The sequence below is a fragment of the Mustela putorius genome, unplaced genomic scaffold (assembly GCF_011764305.1).
Source record: "Mustela putorius furo isolate JIRA1106 unplaced genomic scaffold, ASM1176430v1.1 tig00003834_pilon_pilon_pilon, whole genome shotgun sequence".
In the NCBI taxonomy this organism is placed as follows: domain Eukaryota; kingdom Metazoa; phylum Chordata; class Mammalia; order Carnivora; family Mustelidae; genus Mustela; species Mustela putorius.
In genome coordinates, this window is record NW_025421987.1 from 106,326,403 (window position 1) to 106,353,393 (window position 26,991).

General features: G+C 47.9%; 1 protein-coding gene across 1 annotated transcript in view; it reads right to left on the minus strand.

Moving 5' to 3' along the window:
• Positions 1–26,991, minus strand: part of EPHB1 (EPH receptor B1) — a 419,614-nt gene that overhangs the window by 86,524 nt on the left and 306,099 nt on the right. The window contains exon 6 of the mRNA XM_004762462.3: positions 5,387–5,511. Within this exon, the coding sequence (XP_004762519.1) occupies positions 5,387–5,511 (125 nt within the window). The remainder of the gene's footprint in view (positions 1–5,386; positions 5,512–26,991) is intronic.

Sequence of the window (26,991 nt, forward strand, 5' to 3'; positions counted from 1 at the left end):
CTCGGCACAACGGTTGGAGAGGCATGGCGACAAATGCAGGGAAAGCTGATGGTAAGAGGTGCGTAAGCTATATGCTCAGACAAGCCACAGACGTTTGGGAAATTGACCCAGGACAAAAGAATATAGTGTGATGATTTTTTTTAAATGCCATTGTTTTAAAAATATAAAGACGAGGGTGACCTCATGTGTATTCACTCAATCTTCGGGCCAGGTAGCTGCATTCATGACACACTACCATGTGCGGGGAACTACACACAGGCTGCGGAGACCGAGGCATGGCCCCTTTCCTTGGGGCAAATGAGCAGATGCCGACAGTAGTAGTGACGGAGTGACTTGGCAGAAGGCGGCTTGGGGAACTTTGGGGGAACAGCAGAGGGTCACCCATCAGGCTGATAAGGAGGCTGACAGCGATCTGGCAGAAAGAAGGCCGTCCTCTACAGAAGGAATAGCATCCAGAGCTCTGGTCATTACTATCTCAACACACTGGAGATCTGTGACCCGAAGTTACAAAAAGCACCTTACCACCTTGCAAATTAGGATAAAATGCCATCGTTACAAAATCCAGGTAGCAGGCAGCTGTCTGGATTCTCTGGTTTTGCTGGAATCTGTGGAATTAGACGCCGCTTGAAAGAATCAAAACACTGACCAGTCCACTCTTTTCCTGAAAACTGCTTCTTGGTGTATTTGTCTTAGGATTGTGAGGACAAAAACATTACCCCAGAATCACTTTATAGCCCACACATTCTTCAAGAAGTTCAGTGATTAAAATGAGTCGTCCTTGTTCCCTCCAACACCATTAATCAACCTTAGACAAATGAGTGAGAGTGAAGAGCACGGTTGCTTGCCTTTTTATTTTTATTTTTTAATATGGTGTCATGATTGATTTTGTAAGCATGTACGAGGAGGAGACTAGCTGTTGAGGGCACAGACCATGGCGCCCGTCCCCGACACGTAGGACAGGGCTGACGCCAAACTGCCAGAGTGCTCAAGGATTCTGTGCTAAATGAATGAATAAACACCATACTTCACACCGGTTATTGGGACCCATCGATCGAGCACAAGATATTGCCAAGATCTGAAAGGGCTTCTAGGAGAAAATGATCCAAAAATATGAAGGGCAGAAAGTCCCAAGGCCTCACCCAACCCATTCCAGCCCAGACAGTTATTATGAAGAGCAAGTAAACGTCTGAACGCTTAATCACGGAGACAGCTGAGAGCAGGTGTGGCTGCCCCTCCCATGGTTTGCCTACAAGCGCTGACACCAGGAGTGAAAAGTGCTACAAGACAGTAAACAAGAGAGAATGATGAATGGGAGCATATTAAAATGGGAAGGAGATGAACATGGAGAGGCTCTGGGAGTGTCATCAGCTCGACGGCATCTGAGCTCTCTATTAATGAGCTGTTGGAGGAGGCCAAAGCCTCATTGATTCTATTCATAGAGTTGAAATGGAGAGGTGTGCCAAGCACGGATCGAGAGGGTGGCGTGAGGTAGGAGACCCAGGGAGGGTTTTCAGGGCTTGGAACACTATGGTCCATGGCCAGCTCCTGGTTTTTGTAAATAAAGTTTTATTGGAACCCAGCCGTGTCTGCCTTCTGATCTATTGTGTACGGCTGTTTTTCTTCTATGAAGGCAAGTTGAGTAGTCGGGACAGAGACCGTGTGGCCACCAACTTAAATATTTCTTCTCTGGTCCTTTACGCAAAAACTCTGCTGACTCTTGGCTTAGTAGAAGCTGCACAGAATGGAGGCATAGTGGTTTTGTTTCTTTGGATTGAACCCAGGATGTCTACCAGACTGAGTTCTCCTGTGTTTGCATCTTCTAAGACAGAATTCACTGGCCTCGTGGGGCATGGAGGCAGATCATTCTGCTTAGAAGTATCTGCATTTAAAATGAAGATGCGCTCTCATATTTCAGAGGCCACGTTCATTTTGAGATCCTCGGCATCAGCAGAATTATTATCCAGTTCAACACTGAGCTCAGAAGTTTGCGCCACCAGAATATAATAAGAACGTCCGTAGTTCTGGTTCTTTGTGGTGGTGGGCAAGTCATTGGACCTTCCTGGGACTTAGTGCCATCATCTATAAATTGGTTATACCTGGCTTGCAAGCATCTTTCTTTTATTTCTTTTAGGTCTCAGAGTTCATGGATCTGTGTATATCTGGCACATAATAGGTACTCAATGTATGGTGAATTGTGATCACTGTGGTTATTTCAAAATACCCTCGTAGGACAGTGTCTTTTTCTTTCTTTGCATTAGAAATGGTCTAGGCAATGGAACAGATCTTACAGTCCAGCACTTTGTAAGTGAAGTCTAGATAGAGTTCCATAGAAACCTACTGAACAGTAACCAATGCTTGGCCAAAGAATCTTCCGCATTCCCAAGGAAAGCATTGCATCCTCTGGAGTGAGGACTATAATACGCTTCACTGAGGTGTGGAAGGTGCCTCAGGCATGGAGCTGCTGTGCCCGTGTGTCTGTTAATGATTAGTATAAATTACTGAGAAGTAGGGACGTGGTCTGAAATGGGAGACTAAGCTTCCTTCATAGCATCAGAAGTTGAAGTTAATTACAGTGTTTCAAAAGAGGAAGTGTGCATGTAAAGGGAAAAGTAGCTGAGGAGCTGGGGTGTGGGCTGGGGAGTGAGGAGCCCCAGGACCCAAGCAGGCACCTGTCACAAAGCCCACCTCCATCCTGAGGTGGATGCCCTTGGCCCGTGGACAAGGTGGAGGGCAAGTGGCTCCCATGTATTCAGCCCCTCTCCAGCCCCGCCACTTGCCACACCTGGCTCTAGGCTCACTTCCTACCTGTGTGTTTGACAGCAAGTTTTGTTTTGCTTTGAACTTCTTTGTGCAGTGGTTCCTTTCCCCGTAACAATGATACAAATATTTACCACACTGGGTAGTGAGGAGAAAAGTAGGTAATGTTTACAAAGCTTCTGGTACCAGATAGGGGCAGACTAGGGAGAAATTCCTGTGATTTTTCTGAGATGATCTTCTAAGGCTCCAGTTCAAGTGTGTGTGGGAAGTCGGCCCTTGGCATCTTGTTGGTGATTCTGACATTGCATCATATATTGGTCACACGAGATTCCCTACTGAACTCTTAGGTCGACTTTGATGATGAAATGAGACTGTGTGGACAATTAATTGGTCCAAACAGATTGGTCCAAAATCTTGTGGAAACCCAACATGTACTTTAGTAAATGATAGAAGATACCTAGCAAACGAGGGCCCAAAGTTCAAAGCTGCTTACAAATCCAGATGGTTTAGATTACCCCCGATTCACTGAATTATCTGAATCTACTGTCTAGAAACCCTGATGTTCTCTAAATGGAACAGAATGCTCCCTAATTCTCACCTTGTTCATAGGTTCTGCTGAAAGGGCCAAAGGGCGTATCTCCTTACAGACTAGATTAGAGATCCATCTGGCCCTCCACTTTTGGGGACGTAAACTGCTCCCATTTTATGGATGTGAAAACTGTGACCTAGTGTGTCTTAGTAATTGAAGCATGGCTGCATGGCTGGTTAGCTACAGAGGGCACCGGAAACTAGGGTCCTGTTTCCCAAGGCAGTCATGTTCCATTGTTCAACACAACCTCCATGCCAGAGGGCTGCCGGTCTCCATCCCTGATTGTCTTCCGATTTCCACTGTCCCCTGGGTGATTCTGCCAGCCTTGGGGCTTTCATACCGTTTATGTGCTGACACATAAATTCCAGATGGATTTTCCCAAGCTGGTCCTCTCTCCTGGACTGAAAACATGGACCTCTAGCTTCCTGCTCCCCTCTCAGAGGTGTTTTAGACATCGAGTTAAGTTTCTGTCCCTTCCTTTACCTCAATCATGCTCTACCACAGCAAGTCCCCTTTTAGGTAAATGATCAAGGACATCTTTCTATCAGGCCGGGCACAAACCTTCCCAAGTCTGAACTCCAACCTGCTAGAAATCCAGCTGCTCTGTCTTTGGTTTCTGTATCTGAAATTTACTGTTTCCCTGGTCCTCTCTTCCCATCCCAGTGGATCCTCGTTCCACCCCATCATCCTTGTTCTGGCTGATTGTAATCTAGCAGGTTGGTTTTTAATGGGATGGCTGAATGATCCTCTTAAAATAGAAGTCAGATTTTGTCTGTCCTCAGCCCCTAACCCTGCTACAGAGTCCATCTCAGCGGGAGAGCTGAAGTTCTAAGGTCCCACATGGTCACCTCCTTTGGTTATCTCTCTCACCTGTCTGCTACTTTCCCATCGCTTGTACCACTCCAGTCATGCTGGTCTTCTTCCTGCTCCTAGAGTCACTAGTCATGACCTTGCCTCAGGGCCTTTGCATAGGCATCTGCCCCTCTCTCCCCCATTTCACAATAACCTCACCTCTTTCAAGTCTTTACCTGAAACCTACCTGCTCTAAAAGGCCTCCCTTTACCATTCTATTTAATTCTACAACCTGCTCCTCCCCCAATCCTGACCCTCTTGATCACATTTGCGGTTCTCTGCTTTTTCTATTTTCCTTTGCATGGCTCATTTTCTAACATACTCTATGGTATCCTTATTTATTGTGTTCATTTTCTGTCTCCTTCCATCAGAACGTAAGCCCCAGGAGGGCAGGAATCTTTGTTTAGATCATCAATATATCACAAATGGTACATGCCAAATAGCAGGCACTCGATAAATGCTTGCAGAACAAGGAAATAAATCTGGTGTTTTCAGAAACAGTGTGTTGGGTCAGTGTTTTCCTGGGATTTTGCAAATGGTACAGTTTAACATGGTGCCTCCCCCACAGAGACCAAGGGGGCCTGCTCCACAGGGCACCATTTCCCTCCTCTTGGCAGTGTGTACCCTGCTGTGGGTCCCAGGAACAGCTGCTAAAGAACAGTCAGTAGATAACACAGAAATTTCTATTTCTAATAATTTCTAGCTCATCCTTTTACATTTCCGTTTACATGTTTTAATCTCTATAAATATACTAGCACGGCGTTACAAGCATTTATAAATAAACAAACTTATATCGGAAGAACACGGTCCAACACTTTGGAAAACACTGGTCTGCAAAATTACAAAATCTTGGGAAGTTTCGGGGACACGTGGCAGTGTTGTGGCATCTGTGTCAGTACAGCAAACACACGCCTGGGAAAATGGAGTTAGTTCTGGCCCTACCAGCCCACTGAGCCATTTAGATAGTAGGGTAGACTGCAGCCATTTAGACAGCAGAAGATTCTCTCCTGAGAGAATGGCACGGACAGTGTCTAGACTTTGGGGAGTTTTGCCAAGGAAGACCCAACAAACCCTCCCAAGGAGCTTCTGGCCTCCATCAGCAGAATCCTCCTTCCCTCAGGACTTCCTCTAGCCTGCCCACCTGTGCCCTACGCGGACCACCCTCCACTGAATGGCAGCAGACCTCACCTTCTCATAGTACCGGATCTCATAGTCCAGGATGATGCCGTTGGGCTGCTCTGGCTGTGGCCATGACAAGGTGATGCTCCTCATGGTGGCACTGACTTGGTGCATGATGGGAACAGTGGAAGGGGCTGTGGAGAGAGGAGAAGACAGGGCAGGTGAACAGACCCTCAGTTAGATGACAAGTGTGGTCTTTCAGAGATAAATGAGGAAAGAAGTATCTCTGGGTTCAAACCTCCCCTTTCTTTCTCACCAGCTGAGCTCCCTGTGGGTTTTGCCTAACAGAGTACGGATAACAAAGGAGAGAAAAGGTGATACTTTAGGACTGGGAGCATACATGGGGGCGGGGCTGGAACGGGCACAGTATTTTTTGTGCAGGGAGGAGAAAGGCTTGACCCAAAGGAGATGGCTAGAGGAATCCCATGAAAACAGTGTGGCCTGGGGAAGCTGGAGCCATTTAGGGAGGGGGCTGAAAACCAGGGCAATTCTAGGCTTCCGACAGTGGGACAAGAGGGACAAGGGAGTTTCTGAACAGAAGGTGGAGAAGGAATCTTAATTTCCTGTTAACGGGAAGAGCTATTGTAGAGAGGAGAACCTGGAGATAGGGATGTTAATGAGAGAAGAACTGGTCACTGCAGAACTACTGCAATGGAAAGGAATGTTCTAGCAAATACCTCTTTCCCAAACTGCATGCAAGATTTTGCTGCACTTCAAAATACAGGGAGGAGGCATGTCTCAATGAGACATGAACACAGACAAACAGCCAAATTCATTCAGACTTCTGTCAGTTTTCCAAATGAGGGCATTTGCAACAGAGAGCTCACAAATATAAATGAAGAAATGATACACAAACCAAACATTTGGAAACAGGATAATAATTCCAAAATCTGTGAAGTGATTCCAAAACCTCTGTTCGGAAAAAAATATTATTTATTTCCCAATTCGACACTTTTCACACGCTGTAAGTAAAATGAAAACAGTCTGGAAATAACAAATGAGGGTTGTCTTTCTAGGGGAAGAGGCAGGTAATGGATGAGGCTTCCAACTGCGCTCTGCTCAGGGGCTGTTCCGTTTAGTCCTGGCACTTCTGCAGCGATAGGAAGGTCGTATCCTCACGCAAACCCCACTCCACACGGGTTTCTCGGGGGACTGTGGCGGAGCGACACTTACTAGCCTCACTTTAAATGAAGGGATTCCCGTCTAGAGCATGGCTACGGGTCTGGGCGTGGGGGTCACTTTGCTCTCTGCTCTCGGCTTGCTGGGCTCTCAGGGAGTACCGAGGACATGCTGGCCCCCAGGCCAGGGGTAGGGATGCTGAGTTCTTGTCACGAAGATGCTCACAGTCCTGGAAGCCCCAGGAGAGCACAGGGTGATACGTGGTGTTAGGAGGGCTTAGAATAATGGAGTCCACCCAGGACCCTGCACAGTTCCCATTAAGGGCCCCCAAAACACACTTGCAAGAGCTCCCACCCTTGGGAGTATAGCCGACTCATGGCCCCGGCTGCTGCCCTCGGAAGCCACTTAGAGCCCCACCCTCCATAGGCTGCTTCCAGCCATTGACTGAGAGCAGTGAGGATGCTTCCAAAGACCAATTCCTAACCCTTCTGTTGGGCAGCTTTCCCCCAAAGACTCCCCATCGGACTCACCGATACTTCTTTATACAGCGTGGTGGTCAAAGTCTTCCCATCCAGTCCTCTTTCCTGCCCTCTCCCCTTCATTGTGATCTGATGGCTCTCCTGGCTTCCTCTGGCCTCCCCTCCCATTTCCCCAATCTCTGGCACCTCTAATCCCATCTTGATGTCTGCTTCATGGAGGACCTGATTTTATGCAGTCCTGAATCCCCCTATTAAGGATTCTCTGCTGGGCCCTGCTGTGTCTCCAGGGACGGGTTGCTCACTGCCTCTGGGAGCTGTGGCTTCATACTTGGGTAGCTCTCACCAATTTGCGTGTCTTCCTATCCTTATCTTAAATTCGTCTTCTTCTCAACAGTCTCAGTTCCACTGACTAAAGTAATAGTGAATGCTCCTTCTTCCACGGAATGGCTTGTCAAATAGCTAAAGAAACTAGTTAGGTCTCCCCTGAGTTTTTCCTGCTGAAAAGAATGGCCAGATACTGTGAACATTTCTCCCATGACATGTAGTTACCCGAGGTGGCTCTTGTCCAAATGGGGCTCATATTGTCTTTTTAGGCATGTGGCCCAGAGGTAAATTCAATTCTCCCACTGCTGTTTAAGCAGCAAAGATTATTAGGGCAAACCTACCATCTCCCATAATCTGTGTATTATACATCTGTTAATGGGACCATCAAGTTGTTTTGTTTTGTTTTGTTTTTTGTTGTTGTTTTTTTGCATCAAAAACATGTTACTCAAACCATAAAAGACTCAATCTCAAAAAACAGACTGAGGGTTGCTGGGGGGAGGGGGGATGGGAGAGGGTGGTGGGGATATGGACACTGGGGAAAGTTTGTGCTATGGTGAGTGCTGTGAAATGTGTAAACCTGACGATTCACGGACCTGTACCCCTGGGGATAAAAATACATTATATATTTATTTAAAAATTTAAAAGTTAAATAAAAAAATTTTTTTTAAAATGCCCCTGCCATTTGATTCTGAAATTACTGTCAAATCTAAGCTTTAGGTTTCCTCATGGTGCGTTCCTCTTCTTTTGTTTGTAGAGTAAGCTTCTGGCTCTGACTACAGGGATCTACATGTATGTTTTTACCTTTATGGGGCTATATTTGGCCTATGAATCTGGTAAACTGAAACAATTTTTGATCCTGATTCAACCATCAAAGGCACCTTCTCTTCCTCCTAACTTAGCATCATGATCCAGATCCATTAATGAAGTCATTAAACAAATGTTCACGGAGCATCTGCCATGCGCCAGGCACCGTTCTGGGTTCTAGAGATTCCACAGTGAATGAAAAAAAAAAAATTCCCTGCCCTCATGGAGTTTATTTTCTAGTGGAGAGATTCAGAGGCCAGATGGAATTGACCAATCACAAGGGATTTTAAAATAGTAACAAGGGAACCAGTGGAGCAGGGGAGAGGGTTACAGAGAATGCCAGAGTATAGGAGGCCAGCTGGGAGAAGGCTGTAGTTCCAAACCACTGGGTCAGCAAGGCCTTGCCTGAGAAGTCGATGTGGAAGCATGGGGTGGGAGGAGGGGGGCAGACACGCACACACCTGGGAGAACAGCCTGTGAGAGGGAAAGGCCAGGGTCACAGTTCTAACCTGGGAGTAGCCCAGTGTTCCAGATGAGCAGCCAAGAGCCAGTGGGACTAGAGCTGAGATGAGGCTGCAGACAATGGCTCCTACCCCGAGTGAGATGGAGGGCCACGGGAGGGTGGTGGGCCAAGGAGTGACACCATCTGACCTGTGCGTTAACAGCCTCACCCTGGGCTGCACTGCAAATAGAATGCAGGGGCCGTGCCAAGGCTGAAAGCTCTAGCTTCACACAATTGCAACGATCCGGCTGCAAGCCTGTGGCTACTCGGACCAGGTTCGGAGCAGTGGAGGGGGTGAGAATGGGGGTGGTCAGATTCTGAATAGATTTAGCACCTCTCACTGGATGTGGGGTGGGGAAGAAATGGAAGAGCCCAGATGACTCCAAGGTGTTTAGCCTGAGTAACTGGAAGAGTGGGGCTGCCGTGAACTGAGATGTGGCAAGACAGAGTAGAAGCTTCTGCGCAAGGGCGCCTGGGTGGCTCAGTGGGTTGGGCCTCTGCCGTCAGCTCAGGTCATGATCTCAGGTTCTTGGGATCAAGCCCTGTATCAGGCTTTCTGCTCAACAGGGAGCCTGCTTCCTCCTCTCTCTCTGCCTGCCTCTCTGCCTATTTGTGATCTCTCTCTCTGTCAAATAAATAAATAAAAATCTAAAAAAAAAAAAAGAAGCTTCTGCGCAGGCAGATGCACAGATAGGAGGTCCAGACTGGAGACAGTGGTGTTAAGCCATCAGTATTTCAGAGATGCCGAAAGCTGCAGGATAGACAGAGGCCCTCGCGGGAATGAGAAGAGAATATATGATCTACGATTCAGGAGAGGAGGAGAAATAGCCGAGGACCCGGAGTAGGCAAAGCCAATGAGATGGCAGGAAGCAGGGGAGTGGGATTACCTAGAAGTCAAGTGGCAAGGAGTGTCCTCAGGAGGAGGGAACGTGTGAAATGAAACCGCGAAGTTATGTAAAAGGAAACCAGGAACTGAGCTTGGAGTTAGCAACAGGCTGGATGCTTAAGTGGGGATGGCTCATGGCTGGCATTCCTGACCTCAAGGGCACTGGGCAGAGCCAGGGAGAGGAGGAGTTGCCACAGTGTCTGGAGTCAGGCCAGATTACAAGGGGATCCTGGTGGGGCATCAACACAGGCGGTTTGGGGACACCCGCTTCCTCCACCCCTGCCACACTTGCTGCCCAGCTCCATGCTGCCCACAGCCCACGTGGACACACGATTTAATGTGTTGCCAACCACATCAATGCCATATAGGTATCCTCCTCTGCCTTGAGAGCTAAAGCACCATAGATTAGAAATTGGAAAGATTAACCTAGTGGCCTGAGGATTTGATGGACTTGGTTCTTTCCTTGGCCTCTAATCCCTGGAAAACCACCATTCAAGACTCAACATATTTGCCAACCACTGTGCCAAGCCCCCACTCTAGTCACTGGGGACAGAAGGATGAGTTAAAAAAAAAAAAAAAAAGTCACAGCCCTGTCCTGAAGATCCCTGGCATCTAGCTGTGGTTAGGTGGTAAAGAGGTAATCATGGGGCAGGTGATCCAGAAGCAATCCAGAGCCAAATCCGAGAAGAAAGTCCCCGTTCCACGGATGGCAAAGACCTCTGCAGCCAGTCGGTATGTGGACCAGGAAGAAGCTACCAGAGGGTAAGGGTCACCACTGCCCACACTGCTCAGATTTATGGTGATGACAATGTTCCCAGACCCCCTTGCGGGCTGTTTATCCTCACACAGGTCACTCTAAATGTCTTATGTTTTCATTGCGATGGGATTTAACACGTGGGAGGGTAATGGGAGAGTATTCCTCTTCCTCCCTGAAAACCAAGGGCAGCCTACATTTGGTACTCTGACATGGGTCATCACCAATCTGGTTTTTTGGGGTGACAAATATGGATTTATTTTCCTTCTCCAAATGCAAATGCCATCTCTAAATCTGGTGTTTTACGTGTTATGAAACATTCTTACAAAACAAAAAATAAAAAATGAGTTCAGATATCCATACAAACACCACCTTCTTCTGGCAAAATTAGGCAGACGAAAGAGGATTGGGAAGATAAACTCAAAGCAGCAGCCCCACGAACCCGAATATGCTGGTTTCAACAGGAAGTCTTGGCCTGTTGTCTTTTCTCCATAAACTTGCCTCCTCAGATGAAGAAATGGTTTTACTGAATGCTTGAAAGAGTCTCTCCCTCACAAGAGCACTTTTGACTAAATTGAACATTCTACGGAGAGAAGAAAATGAAAATAAAGAGCTCATAAAACTATTAAAATTTAGCAGAGAAATAAATATGGAACTTCTTTTAGAATTAATAAGAATTAGCTTAGGGGTTATTTGGGGGAAAAGGGCACTGAAGGCTCGAGAAGGTTCCTAAAGAGGAGATGCTCCAAAGCCCCAAATATGATCAAAATTGCCCTGTACTCCTTCTTAGCACAATACAGAGGCTGGACCTGATAAGAAATCAGGATGCAAAAAGAAGAGGGGGAGGCAATGCACAGTGTTGTGTCAAGCACCCAGACAAAATTAGCTGGGTTCAAAAAAGAACCGGCACCAGGAGTGCCTGATAAGGGAAGCTACTGCCAGTAATAAGAGGCCCTTTAGATGTGTCAGAAGCAGCAAGAGACTTAAACTCCACTGGTCAAGGGGCTCAGGGAAGGAGAAAATGCAAAGACAGGCTGAGTCAGTGAGTCACTGTCTCTTTTTCGCCAAGGAAGACTTTGGGGAGATCATACTCCCAAATTGCTTTTGAAGCAGGCAGATCCAAGATAGCATATCACATACAGCAGAGAAAGTGTGCAGAATGTTCTCGCCTGAGCTGACAAATGAGATGTGGATAAATTGCCGAGACAGGACGGCCTCGACTGCAAGTTATGAAAGAACTCACAGGTGACACAGGGCAAACAGGGGCCCACACTGGTCACAGGTCATCGCTGCCCGTGGCCTTGGCCAGCCCTCCATTTGTAAGGAAGGCTTCAGTAGTGTTTGTGGTCTGGGAGGGGGGGCGTGTATCTATCCCAGAGTCAACCCAGAATCCAAACCTTGAGTCTTTGTGTGTGGAACCATTGCTGTCCTTCCTCTGGTTCACCTGGACCATGTATTTTATGTTTGTGACCTTCCTAGACCCTTTCATTTAGTTACTGACTCAGTCATATCCAAAGTCTTCCTCTCATTCATTTTGTTTTCCTTATTTAATAAAGGCATTTCCACCCCCCCAACAATTAAGCACCTCAAATCCCAAAATATGAGAATGAGTTGATGCTTTTTTTCTAGGACAATTACTGACTTCTAATGCATTATCTTTGCTTATTAAAAATTGCTTCCTAATGTCTTAATTGATTTTTGTGTCAAAATAATTCTTTCAAACAGCTTTAACCATAATCCATTTGGGGATATAATAAATGATGTAACAGTTTACTGTATTAAATTATTTTATTTAAGATATCAAAAGTACTTAAAGCAGTTTTAAAAAACAATAGCAACACACACATACATTCAAAATTAAGTGGATCTATCGGAGAAAAATGCCTGAAGAGTTTATAGAAAATATGAAACTTGGGGTGCCTGGGTGGCTCAGTGGGTTAAAGCTTCTGCCTTCGGCTCAGGTCATGATCCCAGGGTCCTGGGATCGAGCCCCACATCCGGGTCTCTGCTCGGTGGGGAGCCTGCTTCCCTTCTTCTCTCTCTGCCTGCCTCTCTGCCTACTTGTGATCTCTGTCTGTCAAATAAACAGAATCTTTAAAAAAAAAATATGAAACTTGGGTTTCAAGTTTTGGCAGATTTCATCTTAAGGGAAAACAGTGATGCTTCTGCAGGTAGAAAGCAGACCAGGAACAGTCTTGCTCTGAGGCCACTTCTCACCTGCCTTAGGAGCTGGGGTGAGGGTCACGGCTGAGTCGCCTTCCCCTTGGCTCAGGTGACAGCCCTTGTAAGTCTCCTGGAAGATAAATGACCTCTCTACTTAGGGGGACCTTCATAAGTGAATTTTCCAAGGAGGCCCATAGAAAGAGCCCATCTGCATTGCTCACGATAATCCATGCTGGGCAGGTGGGGGAAGTATTTCCTGGCCCTTCTGCGTGGTACGTGGCAGAGGGAAGGTCGTCACAGCGACCTCTCAGAGAGATGCTGCTATCCCACACCAAACAGTGTGCTCTGAGGCTTAGGAATCTCTTCTAACTTCCTGGGCATATGCTTTTGCTGGGAGGAATATCCCTCAGCTGACGGACATTTGGCTTGTTTACACATTTTGGCTGTTGGGAATAAGGCTGCTAAGGAACATTCATGTAAAGTTTCTGTGCTGACCTAGGTTTGCATTTCTCTTGGGTTTATATCTCATTGTAAAATGGCTGGATCACATGGTAATGCTAACTTCTTCTATTCTTTCTAGAATAGCATTTTCCAGCCAAATTATTCTTGGACTAACCACCCACAATCTGTATACCACAGACCCCAGCTATGAGGAAAACTAGGCAGGGTGAGGAATAGTCAGGATCCTAGAGCGCAGCCCAGGGCAGTAGGAATTGGCAGAAAGAGAGAAGAACTATGGCCCCTACAGATGCCATAGAGACACGTGTGTTCCTATTCTGCCGTCTGCTTCCTGTGCGATCTTGGACTAAGTTCACTTAACATCTCTGGGCCTCAACTTCATCAACTATAAAACAGGAGTATTGATCCTTGTGTTACAGATTTTTTTGAATGTTCTGTGGATATGCCCTGTACTGCCTCTTGCTCTTTCTACCTAAATCTAGTCTGCTAGGCTATGGGATCTCAGCAACCACCTCACAGTCTCCTTCTGGGTCTACTCCTCTTTACATATGCAAAGCAATGCCTGGGCATAGCTCCTGATGTAAATGTGAAAGCACAACCCAGCGACAGTCCTGGGCATTTATCTGATAAATATCTTTGTGGGGATAAATGAACATGTCTACCCAGTCAAGATGGACATGATGGAGAAGAATGAGCTTGGAGAAGGGGAAGGTTCACAGCAGGGTTCCCTAGAGGTTGGAATGATGGATGCTCCAGAAGACAGATTGTTTCCTGTGACATCTCACGATGACCTAAAGTTTTTCTGGGAAGTAATCTAGGATGTAAACAATAGGTTCCTTGTCCTTGAGGACAGGGGGACCTTGTGACTCTGTGAGGGGATGAGCCATGGCCTACCCATCTGATAGTGTGACTCAAACCCAGGTGTCATGGATGCTTTCTTTGCTCTGTCCCTGCCTTTCTCATGGTCTTGTCACCTGTATCTCCTTACTCCTAACATCCTGTCCCACCTCCCTTGTACACTCCTGGGCCTCTTCATGTCACATTATACAGCAGCCAGATTACTCTTTCCAAAGCTTGATTCACGCATGTTATTCTGATGCTCAAAAACCTTCAGTGGGGGGTGCCTGGGTGACTCAGTCATTTAAGGGTCTGACCCATGATTTTGGCTCAGGTTATGATCTCAGCATTCTGAGATAAAGTCCCTAGTCAGGCTCTGTGCTCAGCAGGGAGTCTGCTTAAGATTCTCTCTCTCCTCTGCCTAACCCCATAAGGTGCTTGCGCTCATTCTCCCTCTAAAATAAATAGATCTTTTAAAAAAATATTCAATGGCTTCCCATTGGAAAAAGTCCCAATGTCCCTTCTAACATTTAACAGCATAGCAGCCCCTGACCAGTCCAGGCTGCCCCCCCATTTCCCCCAGAGGAGCCCATTGCTTTCTTTTAACTGCTCCACACACCCTGTCCCAGTAGAACCCAGCTTTGGAGGATCTCTGAAACATCTCTTCATGACCCAGTAGCCTTCAGAGTCACAGATCAGGCCACATGCTGCCCTGCCTTAGTCCCGCTTGACCACGCCCACCAGGGCACCTTGTCCCACCCCCCCCCCCAATTCAAAGCCCTTATTTTAGTGACTCTCATCGGTTGTAATTTCCACCTTGGGACAGTGCACTGTGATCTAACTTTCCAGTTGCTCATCTCTGCTCTCCATCACTGGACTGAACTCTTTAGGGCATAAGTCATGTCTTTAGCCTCTTCCCACCGTGTTAGCACATAATAGATGTTCCATAAAAGTGTGCCCTTACTGTAATGATTGCAGGCTCTTCTCTAACGACACTGAAGGTAAAAGGGTCAGAAAATCATGTACCAATACCTAACATGGATAGTGGCCCTTCGGGGAGGAAGGTGGGGTGGGGTGGGGAGGGGAGGCAAGGGTGTGAACTGCCTTCTACAGAGCACGCGGAGGACAGCATTGAGGAGGCTGCTCCCAGGGAGGAATACAGAGGGGGGCTGAATATAGCAGTTCTGGGAGCCCGGGGACAGGGGTGCCTTTACACGGCACAGAGCCAGAAGCTGGGAGGCTAGGGCTATCCTCACTTCACTGAAAGCTTTCAGCTGAAATGCTACCCTAACATTAGTAGCCTTCTAATTTTTCTTCTTTTTTAGGTGCTGTGGAATCCTTTCTCCCAACCAAATTTTCCTTGAAGCCTTAAAGGAGAAACAGCGCAATTCAGAGCTGCTCTGGGTGAATCAGAAGCAGGAGTCCCAGAGCCCTGAAGCCAGTCCTATTTCCTACGTCCCCAGCCCAGACTCCGAACAACTCACCAAGAGATCCAAAAATTCTGGAAAGCCTCCAAAAGCCCCCTTGAGGCCTCAGATTAAATTATGGGTGCTCCTAAAAGGCATGGGTGACAAGAGTGGGAGTGAGGGGTTGGAGGTGGTGGGTTACCTTTTCCTTACATGAAACACATTCTTCAGAAAAAACTAAAATCTCGATTTATTTTTTTTAAAGAGTATTTGGTTTTGTTTTGTTTTAAAGATTTTATTTATTTATTTGACAGAGAGAGATCACAAGTAGACAGAGAGGCAGGCAGAAAGAGAGAGGGGGGAAGCAGGCTCCCTGCTGAGCAGAGAACCCTGGGATCACGACCTGAGACAAGGCAGAGGCTTTAACCCACTGAGCCACCCAGGTGCCCCTAAAAATCTCAATTTAAATGTCAGCTAAAGACTTCAGGCCCACCAGTACGGAAGACAAAGAAAAAGAGTTTGCACAACGATGAATTGTGCAAATGACGAATTGTGTTTCCTCTGACATTTCTATTCTGGGAGATAACTTCAGGAAGGTGCTGCTCACATAACGGGTTCTCCCTCTGATGATGAAAACTCATTTCATTGCACAAATATGCTTGAATTTTACATTAGGAAGCCTGACTCATTAAATATTTTTGGTGCAGTAACACTTCTGGCCAAAGTAGATTAAACAAACAAGCAATTAGTTTGCAGACTGGATATGAATACAAAAGCAGAATTAATTATTTTTCTAATTATTTTCCTCTATTGTGGATATTGGCTTCTTGACTTCTGCTCCGGGCTTGCCTTGAGATGACCCTGACACGCCCTTCCAATCTTCCTCTTTACCTTGGAGTCAGCTAAGGACAGAGGACTGCTTTGAGGGGATGGCATCATTTTGATTCTGTTGTAGAATATTGGCTGAATCTCCCCCTGGGCTCAAAAAAGCAGGAGTGGGAGAGAAAGTGGGGGTCTTAGGCCCAGGTGGCTGAGTCAGCCCTATATCCCTGACTGGGGCTTCCTTCCTGGGTCCATCCACAAAGGTCCTGATTCCAAGCCAAAGGCAGGGGTAAGACAGCTGAGGGTAGGAGCTGGGGGCTGCTCTGGGGATGCAGGTTTATAGCAGAGGGTGATATTAACTCTGATGTGGAGGCGTTCTGTGGTGGGAACATCCAACTGATCCTGCTAGTTCTCAAAACGGGATCCTTGATCAGCATCACCTGGGAACTGGTGAGACATCCAGAATCTCGAGCCCCACTCCAGGCTACTGGATCAGAAACTCGGGGGTGGGGGAAGGGCTCAGCAATCTGTGTTTTAACAAGCCCTTCAAGGGATTCTGATGTACATTTCAATTTGAGAACTATTTGTCTAGAAATCTAGAAATTGGAATATAAAATTTTGAAAGGACATCTGAGGTTATTCAGTTTTCTACTAATTCTTCCAATTTATGGGTTTAGAGCACTGACGGTGAGAGAGGAAGTGACTTCCCTAAGCCCTTAGCAGGTGAGAGCAGTGACAGAAATGATGGTGCTGGCCATCTCTGCTCTCCTCCTACACTCAGGCTTCTAGCCCGGGGGATGCCCGGCACGGGGGAGGGCAGTGCCTCAGGGAGATTAGGGGAATCCAGACAGGTGGAAATGGGTGGAGCCCTGGGCCAGAGGAAGGAAGCATCCAGCTCATGGGGTCCTGGGTGGCCTCCTATCCCCACAACTGTATGGGTCTCCCTTCTCTTGACTCTGATGCCTGGGGACACCTGTGCCCTGCAGCCCTCTGAAATGTGGCAGTGGACAGTTTCATGCCTAGCACAACTCAAGGTCAGGAAGTGGGCTATGCCCTCCTTATTCCCAGTCACCATCTCCACACTGTGGCTCACCCTCTCTGGCACCCTCTGTTAAAATGTCACTGGGCAGAGCTGCCGCTCTTCACATTGGGAGCACTGTGTACTCACTCTTACCACCATTCCTGACTCACTGAAGACCTGGGTTTCTGTCTGCTCCATCCCAGGACTTGCCCTTTGGTGGATGACTTCCATGTCCAACCACTTCCTGTTCCCCGACCCCCACCACTCTTCCACATCTGCCCATTCTCATGGCACACCTGGATTCAGTTTCACCTGAAGTGGCTCCATTTTCAAAGCCACAAACTCAGGTCTTCTCCTTCCTCCCAGCAACCTCTGACAAGCCCCTGCAACTCTTGCTGGCTCAACCAGCCCTCTCGGCCTTGACTTCCACCCCACACGTCAGCCCTCTTCCTTATGGGCATCCCTCATTATCCAGCCCAGTTCCATCTTTGTAATAACCTAAATGGCAATAATCCCTTAACCCTCAGGCACGAGTCGCCTTTATCTTTTCTGAGGACACAGCCAGCAAAACTCATCTCAAGAGAGATCCATGATTAACTTCCTGCAGGGTCAGCCATGCACTGCTGAGAAGGTCACGTAACAGGGCAGGTGGATGGCTTCGTAAACACGTGATCCCCAGCTTCCAAGGAGCCCTCAGCGCTTCCTGGAAATGAGGGATTTCTCTCCTCAATCCCATCCCCCACTCTCTGCAACGGCCCTGCCAAACTTGCCATGCTCTTTGAACCACCGACCCCAGTACTTCGTGCACCCTCCGCAACCAAGCTCATCTCCCACGTTGTGGAGAAAATACCCAAATGCAGAAGTCGTACCTGGACTCCGGAACTCCAAATGTCCACAAATCACACATGCGCAGAACTGAATCCCCCCCTCCCCTTGCCACTGTCCCCGAACACTTCCGGGGCCCCTGGCATGTCTCCAATGTATTTGCAAACCATCCGCTCATTCTCCTGGTTTGTTTTCTCTCTTCTCCATGTCAGCTGTCTGTGAGACGCCCCCTAGGAAAGCTGTTCCCTAAGCCGCATTTCCAGTCCCCTCTCTGAGGACCTGTGGCCACGTTCAGCCCAACACCCACAACCGCCGACAGCCTTTCCTCCCTTCCAAATTGTGGCACCTCATCACCATGCCTCAAGGCTGCTTGTTGTGCTCAAACTTCACCCTGTTCCTGTGGCACAGCTGTCTCCCTTGTCCTTCCAGTCCTTGTCCTGGGCCCTCACTCTCTCCCAGGGTATCACATAAGCCAACAGACACCGGGAGGTCCTGTCCCCAGCCAGTGCCCTGCACACCCACCCCCTTCCAAGCTTCCTCCACCACAAGCAAACATGCACCTACAAACAAGAGACAGCCGGCTGGTTTATGAGGCACCACAAGACCATGAATGTTAAGTAAGGCCAGAGCAGAGGACACTGTGCTGACGTACAGGGGTTAGTGGAGGAGTGAGACCTGGTCTTTTCCCCTGGGAGCCATAAAGTCTATCAGGACAAGTACAGCCTATGTGCATGAAAAACTAATGCACGTGCAAGAACTCATTGTATCATCCTTGTAACTAGTACAGTTCAGAGACCAATAAGGATTTTGTATGGGGCAGATAGGCTCCCAGGGGGTCTTGTGCCCTTGAGCTCTTCTGGACAGACAAAGCATTTGCTCTGTTCTGAAAGGAAAGGAAAGAAGAGAAGAGAAGAGGGAAGGGAAGGGAAGAGAGGAGGGGACAGGAGGGAGGGGTGAGGATGGGAGAGAGGGGCGGAGAGGAGAGGGGAGGAAAGAGGGAAAGAAAGGCACACACATGTTAAGATCCTAGGGCTCCATTCTTTCGCCGATGTCCTGCAGCTGGGGCCTCAGAAGGAAACTGATCCCAAGGCCTGAGGGTTGGCCAAGAGTCTCCTTTGAACTGGAATAGATTTGTGGTCTGGTGTTGCCTTTATTTACCCAGAACATTTAATGCGCCTTTTTTTCTCCCTCTTTCACATCCGCTCAGAGAAGATGTTAATTTTCTGAAATTAAACACTTAGCTTGATTACTGTTTTGTTAATTGCGGCATTCAAAAACCCCTGGTGCTCCCGCCTGTTTAACATGGCTGGCGCTGTGAAAATGACAGGCACGGAGTTGGCACGCCGGTGGACAGACAGCGCGTCAGTACGCCGTCCCAACCACCCCCAGCTATGCATTCGCTCCAGTAGCTGGGGCTTGCCCACAGGGGAGCCGCAGCCCGGCTCATAGCACAGGGTCTCTCTGAGGGCCATGTTTTGGGAGGACAGTGCCACCAGGAAGTTCCAGGTCTCAGCCACATCTGGAAGAATGTTGGGGCTTAACTCCAAACCCAGCACCCGCCCAGAGATGTGTGATGAAGTGAAGACCATGGAGAGGGCTCAAGCTGCTCCACATGCAGACGCCTGAGCTGAGTCTAAGAAAGACTGAGGCTCTCATTCATACATTTGCTTGATAATTTATTAATCCCTCAATAAACATTTATTGACTTCTGTTATTTCAGGCATCTAGCTAGACACTGGGGAACAAGAGCCAATAAGACGGGTACAGGCATGCTGTCCTGAAGATTACTGTTGGGGCTCACGGAGCTGACATTTGCGGGAGGAGCGCGGGGCAGACACATCACCAGAACCCCTCCTCCCTCCCACCTCCTTTGCCAAGGCCATGGGGCGAACAGCAACTAGCTCATGATCCAACTAGAAGTTCTCTCCGTGAGGTTCCCTCTAGGAGGAGGGTTATTGCAATGTCATTTGGACTTGGGACAGGGTAAGAAACATACTACAATCTCACTGCCAGCAGCCTGTCCCATTTGCACTCAACAAAGCACGGACTTGCAGTGCCTGGCCCAAGCTGGAGTACAGTGAGCAAATGAGCCCCAGGCCGCATGGGGCCTTGCAGTCATCCTGGCCGGGAGGCAGGGCAGGGCATTCTCAGCTGTTCCCCAGCTGTCAGCAGCATCACCAGGCATTGCCCAGGACCGGAAACATGGAGAATACCCACACACGAGCATTGCATGGTCCTGCAGGTGATATCTGTCCATAAGAAGCCCAAACTGGTCAGTTACTGAGTCGTAAAATAGACCACCCAACACTGTCAGTGTTCAGCCTAGTCGCTATAGACTGAGATGTTCTCTCTCAATGTGACCACCTTCTAACCATCGGAAAGTGAAGGTTGGCACCACAGCAGGCTGTGGGACCAAGAGCCCAGCTGACGGGCCCCTAGTGTTGCTTCCCCGCTAGTTGTCTGCTCCCTTGTGACTTGTCTGGGCCTGTGACCCCAGTCCCAGTGAGTGCTGTGGACCAGAATGTGAGCTCCGCAAGGCACAGATTTGTGTCTGTGTTGTTTGCTCCTGTGTTCCTGGTGCTTCGAGCAGCGCATGATGCACAGAAAGCCTCAATAAATATTTGTTGAGAAAGAGAACAGACGGGAGCCCCTAGAAGCAGGAACCCATGAGTCAGGCTGTGGAAAGCAGTCACAAAGACTGTGTTAGATGAATGAATACATTCCCAAAGTTAGAGTGCTTAACTAAATAAATAAACCCCTTTGAGTACGGCTGAATCTCACTGTGCTCCTCTGAGTGGATTGGGGCTGCTGGCATCGTCCAAAGATTGTTCCCTTCAGTTTTCCTTTCAGTTTTTGTTTTGTTCTGTTTTTTTCTTTTCAGTTTTTCCTTTTAGGGGAGGGAGATACCTGGTCGGCCAGCTATCACCACCCCAGAGAAACATCTCTGTACTAACTCCGATGTAGGGACTGAAGGATCCTGGCAAGTACTTCTCAAGGTTCCCTGTGCCTAGCATGGTGTGGTCCCTCCCTCCTGAAGCTGGGGTAAGTGAGAAAGGCTGATTTCCCCTAGAGCTCACCATCTCGTGGAGAGCCCCAAGGTTGAGGAGGGTGGAAGCCAGGACTTTGATTAAGTACAGTGTCACCTGCTGACCTACTCAGCTCAACACACAACACACCGCGGTTGGCAAATATGGTCCGGACCTTTCTGAGACCACTTAAAATTTCCTTTTCAGTGTCAGGGCTTAAGAAACAATAAAAACAACCTTTTTAGAGTTAACAGTGGGAAGAAAGCAATGAAATTAACTATGAAATTGAATTAAGGACAGTGAAAATTTCATTTACTTAAAGGTTTTTAAACTGTTTTTTATTAATTTGAATGAAAGTTTTCTTAAAGTCATTCCAGTCTTTTTAAAGTTCTGACTCAATCTTTTCTCTACTTCGGAGCAAATTTCGCCTGCTAATTTCCAATGAGACCAGCCCCTAAAAATGAACTGGTTTCAGCATATGGATCTTAACACTCCAAATTTCTACAGGCAGCACTGTAATATTGTTTTAATATTTAATTTTGAGATTTACATAATATCTTTCCTCCAAAGAGCTCGATATATTGCAATATCATAAAATTCCTTTTCATATTCAAAGATTATTCTTTATGCATGCAAATACTATATTTAACCAAGGAATGATGCAAATTAGGTGATGTGTTCAGAAGAATTGGTGGTCTAGGTAATTCTTTTGTAGGAAAAGTAGCATCTCTGAGTGACTTTAATTGTCTAGGAGCTTCAATAACACCTTAAAAATGGACAAACTATAGGGGCTTATGACCATTAATGGAAGTAATGCAGTATCTTTGAAACAAAATTAAGTTATGGATTGTGTCTGTGGGCACAGTGAATATGTTAACATCCCACATGCAGTAGGCACAGTGGGTCACACGTGGACCGGGGGTAATATACATGTCAGATATAAGTAAGGCTGATGTGTTCATAAAAGTAAGAGGGCAAGTGCTGCTTCTCTAGACACACGAGGAGGAAAGACGGACGGGCTCCTCTGAGCGGCAAGGTCAGCCTGGCACAGGTCCATAGCTCTGGTTCCAGTGCCCTCATCAACTCCCGGGGACTTTGCCGCTAAGCCCTTCTGGTACCCACTCCTCCCTTGGAGAATGGACAAACCAATCCCTGTCATTTATCTGATGGGGATGACATCGGTCCCAAACAAAGTGATGGAGGGGCCTCGGAAGGAAACAGCTTTGGAAGAGAGTACAGCAAACTGCTGTCTGGCTCAGAAATGAGGCTCATCCCTTCGTCCGTAGCCTGGTTCACAAAGGGACTTTTTGTCCCATCTCATTTGCTTGTCACAACAGCTCTAGGAAGAAGGGTTCATTACTCCCATGTGACAGTTGAGATAGAAGGGATCATGGCAGTTCAGTGAACTTGCACGAGTCCTGTGAAGAGCAGAGAGGGGGTCCAACAGCAGGGTCCCTCACTCTACCTCTGCTGCACTGGACCCAAGTGGTGAGCAAGGTGGGGCGCCTGAGTGGCTCGGTCAGTGAAGCATCTGTCTTCAGCTCAGGTCATGATCCCAGGGTCCTGGGATAGAGTCCGGCATGGGGCTCTCTGCTCAGCAGGGAGCCGGCTTCTCCCTCTGCCCCTCCCCCCTGCTCATGCTCTCCCTTGCTTTCTCTCTCTCAAATAAATAAATAATTTTTAAAACAGAAAAAAAGAAAAAAAGAGGTGAGAAACGTGACTGCCCCACAGTGGAATAAGGCTAGACCAACACAGCACTCTTGCCATTCAGGCTTGGGTAAATCAGATTAGCCTTCTGAATCAGAGGTTACAAACCACAGCTCATAGGGCAAATCCAGTCTTGGGTGTATTTGGCTCTCAAGTGCTTTAAAATTTCCTAATTAGTTGTCAACATTTTATTATTTATTCATTTATTCCTTAAAGATTTTATTTATTTATTTGTCAGAAAGAGAGAAGGAACAAGCAAGGGGAGCGGGAGGCAGAGGGAGAAGCAGACTCCCCGCTGAGCAGGGAGCCTGACACGGGACTCTCTCCCAGGACCCCGAGATCATGACCTGAGCTGAGGGCAGAGGCTTCACTGACCGAGCCACCCAGGCATCCCTAGTCGTCAACATTTTAAATCTAGGTTTTCAGCTTATAGGTTCTGGCAGTGCGGAGCATGGCACCACTTGCCAGAGCAGAGCAGAGGCTGGCCTGTCCGTGGTTCTCTGCGGCCCTCACCACTCTACTGCCTGACGCTTGGCCCTGCTTTGCTCCTCTCCACTGCCTGCCTGGCCTCTTGGGCCTTTGACTGTGTTCTCTCTGGCTCAGATGGTCCCAAATTCACTGACTCTATTTTATTTTGTGGCAAGTTGATTTTTTAGATGTTCTGGTCTGATTTGTCTTATTTATTTTCCCCAAGATTTCCTCTGAGGTCCCCTTCCCCAACTCTGATATTCTGAATCTAGTTGGCAGGAAATAGAAGTAAAGTTTGTCATTCACTTTAATTCTCTCTGACAGCCAGATGATCTGGCCATCAGTCTGAATCTGGGGCCAGGTGCCAGAGAGTGGCTGGAGGAGTCAGTGGTGATAACAGCTCTGTGCAGATCGCTTGGCCACTGGAACAGAGCGTGTTCCACCTGATCTGGTCTATTTTAAACTCCAAGCAGCAGTATGCAGTGCAAGGCTGCATCCCCAAAGACCTCACGTAAATCTGAGCTTGCATAATTCATGACCAGCCCCAACCAAAGATGATGGACATTTTTTTTGACAGCTGAAGTAGCCCAGCTATGTGGCAATAGCTTAGAGAGAGCTTATAACTTCCCTGGCTCACCATAATGCGATTTTTGATCAGTCGGAGAATAAAATGGCCACGAATCTGAGTTTGAAACCTAGAAACATCACTGCCGGTGGTGAGATGTTGAGCAGATTCTGAAAGCACTCTGGCCCATTTCTTCCTCTGATCCACCTCAATTAGCCATGGGCTTGGCACACTGGAGGTGCTTAAAATGGTAATAAGGAACTCAGCATGGACTTGGCACAGTAGAGGTGCTCAAAATGGCAGTTTTCTGCCACTGCCTATGGGCTGGGTGAGGATTTGATCCTGTTACTCTCCAAGTGACACAATATCTTTGCGTAGTCAAGACTATAGACATGACTGGGGCAGTCACAGGAGACAGAAGCCCTCTGCCCCTCTCAGGACCCAAGAGATCCCTCAGTGTCCCCCCAGGGATGCTTGTCTCCGTGTGCCCTATGGATCAAAAGATGATTACAAAATCTCCCACACTCTCGTGTTAGATCAGCCCTTAGGGCCAAGAAAAGCCTCTTGGTAACTCCCTCTGGTGGACTGATGCCAACCATAACCTTTTTACTGGATACCTCAGTCAGCTCAATGAGCTGCCCGCTTCCACTGGGCGGGCCTCACGAGAATGGTGGGAGGCAGCATCAGTGTGGTGTGTCTGGGCAGCCCTGAGAAAGAAGGAGCATGACAATCTCGGATCTGCTGGACAGTTAGAGCTGCATACCCAGCTGCAGACATGGTCTGTAGCTTCTGGCCAAAGGAAGAGCCAGGCTGGAGCAGCAAGCCAGCCTGCCAGGATCGAGTCTGCTATTCATGAACATCAGGCTTCTGATCAAGTCCAAGACCACTTAGCAACCAACTTTGCCAAGCACTTCTCTCATGTGACCCTCACTGACAACCATGGTCAAGCTCCAAATCACCTCGGGGATCACTTAACAGACACACAGTCATCTCTGTCTCGATCCAGGGGCAGAGAAGTCTTCTAGGGTTCCGTGTCACAGAGACGTGGCATGACTTATGGACTTACATGGGTCCATCTACCTTGGCCCTTCATGTAGCAGAGTGATATGGCTTTCACGATGCCTGCTACTTAGTCTCTCTTTCACCTCTTATAAAACTTGTCACTTAGGGGTGTCTGGGGGGCTCAGTCAGTTAAGCATCTGACTCTTGATTTCGGCTCAGATCATGATCTCAGGATCGTGGCATCGAGCCTGGCATCAGGCTCTGCGATGGGCATGGAGCCAGCTTAAGATTTCCCCCTCTCCCTCTTCTCCTCTCCCTGCCTGCCCCCCAAAAGTGTCACTTCCCTTTGTGTTTCTCAACTTTTCTTGGACAGTACAGGCCCAAGTGTTTATTTTGGGGGATCTCCTCCTTTAAAGGAATGATCTGATGGTTAAAAAGTTTGCATTCCCACACAGCTCTGCCCCCAAGCATTGTGAAAGCACCACACTCCTCAGAGCCCCACAGCCCACCAATCAGGACCCGTGTGTCACCTTGTCATTTGTCTCGTTAGAACCACATGCCACCAAGAAGCACCCTTCTCTCATTGATTGTAAACTTTCTGACACCGGAATTCCAGATTCCCAAAAAGGGGACTCCAAAATCAGGGAAAGTTAAGAGAAAAGGGACTGTCAGAAGAGGAACAAAGGGCACGAGAAATCCACTCCTGGAGAAGCAAGTGAGTGAGGATGACGACAGCTATCTTGAATGCTGGCGATGCCGGGCCCCTTGCAGGAGACCCGATCCCTCGGCGTCTCTGCAGCCTGGGAAGGTGCAGATGGCAAGATAAGCAGATGGGCAGGTTCGGGAATAGCAGGGTAAGGAAAGGGAGGGGCAGGAATCAAAGCAAACCGCTATAAGTGGCAGGTTTGTTCGCACATTCTTAGAGAGAGAGAGCAGACAGCCAAGCCCAGCATGACATGACAGGCTGGCAGGATTATTAGTCCCAGAAGCTGGGACACTAAAATATTTCAGCCAGTTTTCCGCCTTAAACTCTCCAAGGGGAACACTGCTAACAAAAGCTGCCCGTGTTCCATGCTCCACGTGATCCAGAAATTACCATCGCCTTTTCTTGGGGTAAGACAGAGACTGTCACAACCTTTGTCTCCATGGTGCTGGGGCTCTGGTCACCAGCTGGAGGCTTCCACACTTCCACGCCTGTTTTCTCACTGCACACGCATGCATGCAAACACGTGACCAAACGCATGCATACAAACACGCACTCACGAACACACACTTGCTCACGGCAACAACGCAGCCATCTGGACAGCCACGCTCTCCTGCAACACCTTTTTTTCTCCTGAGTTCTGACAGCTTAAACCCAAGAATCATCTGCCATCAGAGCCGCCTGGTACTGAAAGAGGCAGAAGGAACCCGAGAATGGGGAGGTGAGGAGCAGACGAGGACAGAGTAGGGAAGAAGAGGTTAAGAAGGGGGAGCTACAGGGAGGGAGAGAGAGAGAGAAAAGGGATGTGCTTGGCTCCAGCTATTCCACTAACAAGCTGTCCTTCTAGCATCTGTTGATTGAGAAAAATCCATAATTCCAAATAAGATCACAGTCCACTGCCCACGACCCCCACTGCCTATAGACTTTCCCTCTGCATTCTTGCGCCGTCACCCCAGGAGGGGAGATTGCTCATTTCTGTCTAACTCCCTTGGTATTTACCGCACATGCACGGTACACACGCCTCAAACGCACCCTGCTGCAGATCTGGATTGCGTGTCTACATCCTGCAAATTCTGCAGTTAATGAGTTTTCTGGGAGGAACCGTGGTCTCCAGGTCTCACTGTATCCCTCACGGTGTCTAACCCACAGTTTGGCACACACATCAGAGGCTAACAAACTCTCCCTTAATAAGGAGGGAGTAATAAGGAAGGGAGTGAGTGCATGAATGGACTGGTTAGATGGATATAAAAAGAAATGGGTTGTTGCAAGAGGTGTAAAAAGTAATAAAGAGAAAAGGTCAGAAGAGTAAGAGATACAGAAATAAAGAGGAGAGAACCAAATGTGTTTTGAGCTCTGCGTGCCACAGGGATGTATGGGCTCTCGGCAGTGATCTATTGCCAATGATGTGAGGTCTCTATCGCAGTGTAGCATTCATCTCGGCAAGCTACACAGGAGGACACACTCTTGGATTACATGGTTTAATTGAAAAGTAACTCTATCACATGCTTTCTGAGATGTTTCTTTCATTGGGTTTTCTGATACAGTAGCACTGGGGTTCTTAATACCGTGCAGGGCTTCTGCCCATTCATCTACCCAACCCCCCACCCCTCTGTCTGTCCATCTATCTTTCCAACGGCATTTGTTGAGCCCCAGCTGAATGCAGAGTACTGGGTTCTACTCCGACTTGGATAGACGCCTCTGCTTTTGTCCTGAGCTCGAGAATATCCCTCAGAATCCAGCTC